General features: G+C 38.9%; 1 protein-coding gene across 1 annotated transcript in view; it reads right to left on the bottom strand.

The window, feature by feature from the left end:
* The window catches only part of LOC106872890 (exosome complex component RRP45-like), a 41,606-nt gene that overhangs the window by 12,998 nt on the left and 26,839 nt on the right, over positions 1 to 1,769 (bottom strand). The window contains exon 5 of the mRNA XM_014920046.2: positions 788 to 885. Within this exon, the coding sequence (XP_014775532.1) occupies positions 788 to 885 (98 nt within the window). The remainder of the gene's footprint in view (positions 1 to 787; positions 886 to 1,769) is intronic.

Raw genomic sequence — 1,769 nt, 5'->3', positions numbered from 1 at the left:
CATTTCCTTGGACAAATAAAGAAAATTATCGATACACTTCAAAATCAATATTAAAAGAACAAATCTGTTCTAAAAGTTGTGTTAATCCGACTTATTCTTTTATTTTCTTCAGTCATTTGACTGCGGCCATGCTGGAGCACCGCCTTTAGTTGAACAAATCAACTCCAAGACTTATTCTTTGTAAGCCTAGTACTTATTCTATTGGTCGCTTTTGTGTCAACTAAATCCACTCACAAGGCTTTGGTCCACCCAAGGCTTTAGCAGAAGACACTTGCCCAAGGTGCCACGCACTGGGACTGAAACCAGAACCATGTGGTTCGAAAGCAAGCTTCTTACCACACAGCCACACCTGAATAACATATTTTATTAGATGCTCAAGCATTAGTGTGCTATTTCTAAGGCTCTGAATAATCTACAGCACATCTATATGGGTGCAGGAATGATAGAAGGAAACTGAAAGAAGCCTGTTACATGTGTATGTGTCTTTCTCCTGGTAGCGCAGTACAACTGTAAACCATCATAACACAAGTAATGTTGTTCATTTTCAATTTTCCATGGAACACACACATCCAGTTATGGAGAAATATTACTTAACTTGGAAAGAAGTGAGGGTTAGCCACAGAAAGGCGATCCAGCCATAGATATTCTGTCTGACCCATGCAGGCATGAAAAAGTGGACGTTAAAACAAAGATGATGGTATGTGTGTGTGTGTGTGTGTGTGTGTGTGTGTGTGTGTGTGTCTGGAATTGTGTGCACTGTTTGATGGATAGCTCATGAAATACGTACCTGAAGTGTGCAAGAGACGTTATGGCTGCAATACTCGCAGAATCAATCAAATTGCCATCGTGATTCAAAACATGGAGATCAATTCGAATTATCCACACCTGAAGAATTAAAATACCATTAAACCATTATTATTGTTTATTATCATTATTATTATTATTATTATTATCATCATTATTATTATGGCAGCAAGATAGCAGAACCGTTAGCGCGTTGGACGAAATGCCCAGCTACGTTCTGAGTTCAAATTCTGTTGGGGTCGACTTTGCTTTTCATCCTTTTGGAGTCAATAAATTAAGTACCAGTGAAATACTGGGGGGGGGTCGATGTAATCGACTTGTCCCCACCCCACAAATTTCTGGCCTTGTGCCTCCAGTAGAAAGGATTATTATTATTATTATTATTATTATTATTATTATTATTATTATTATTATAATATTATTAAGGAGACAAGTTGGCAGTATTGTTAGCATGTCAAACACAAAATGCTCGGCAGCTTTTCTTTCCGCTATTTTAAGTTCCGAGTTCAAATCCCTATAAGGTCAATTTCACATTTCATCCTTTCGGGGGTTAATAAAATAAGTACCAGTTGAGCACTGGGGTCAATGTAACCAACTGACACCCAACACCTAAACACCGCATGAGATAATGTTGTCCTAGACACAGTATGTCTGAATAAAAGTTGGAATGGTCATGGCTGGAACAACTCATCATAGGTTTCTGGACCAGGGCTGACCTGGTGCTAAACAACCACACCAACTTTATTGTGATACCAAAACAGAACTAGATTGACTGCACGGCCTCATAGTACCTCCTTACAATTAGGTTGACTGTACTTGTGGTACCTACTTACAGTTAGGTTGACCATACCTTACTGGGATACCTACTTATCCACTGTACCTCACTGTAGTACCTACATACAACTAGATTGATTGTACTTCAGTGGTACCTAGTTAGGTGTAATGCACCTCATTGTGGTACCTAC

This window comes from Octopus bimaculoides, chromosome 7 (assembly GCF_001194135.2).
Source record: "Octopus bimaculoides isolate UCB-OBI-ISO-001 chromosome 7, ASM119413v2, whole genome shotgun sequence".
Classification (NCBI taxonomy): Eukaryota; Metazoa; Mollusca; class Cephalopoda; order Octopoda; family Octopodidae; genus Octopus; species Octopus bimaculoides.
Note: the sequence above shows the minus strand (reverse complement) of the source record. Positions and strands in the feature narration are given on the sequence as shown.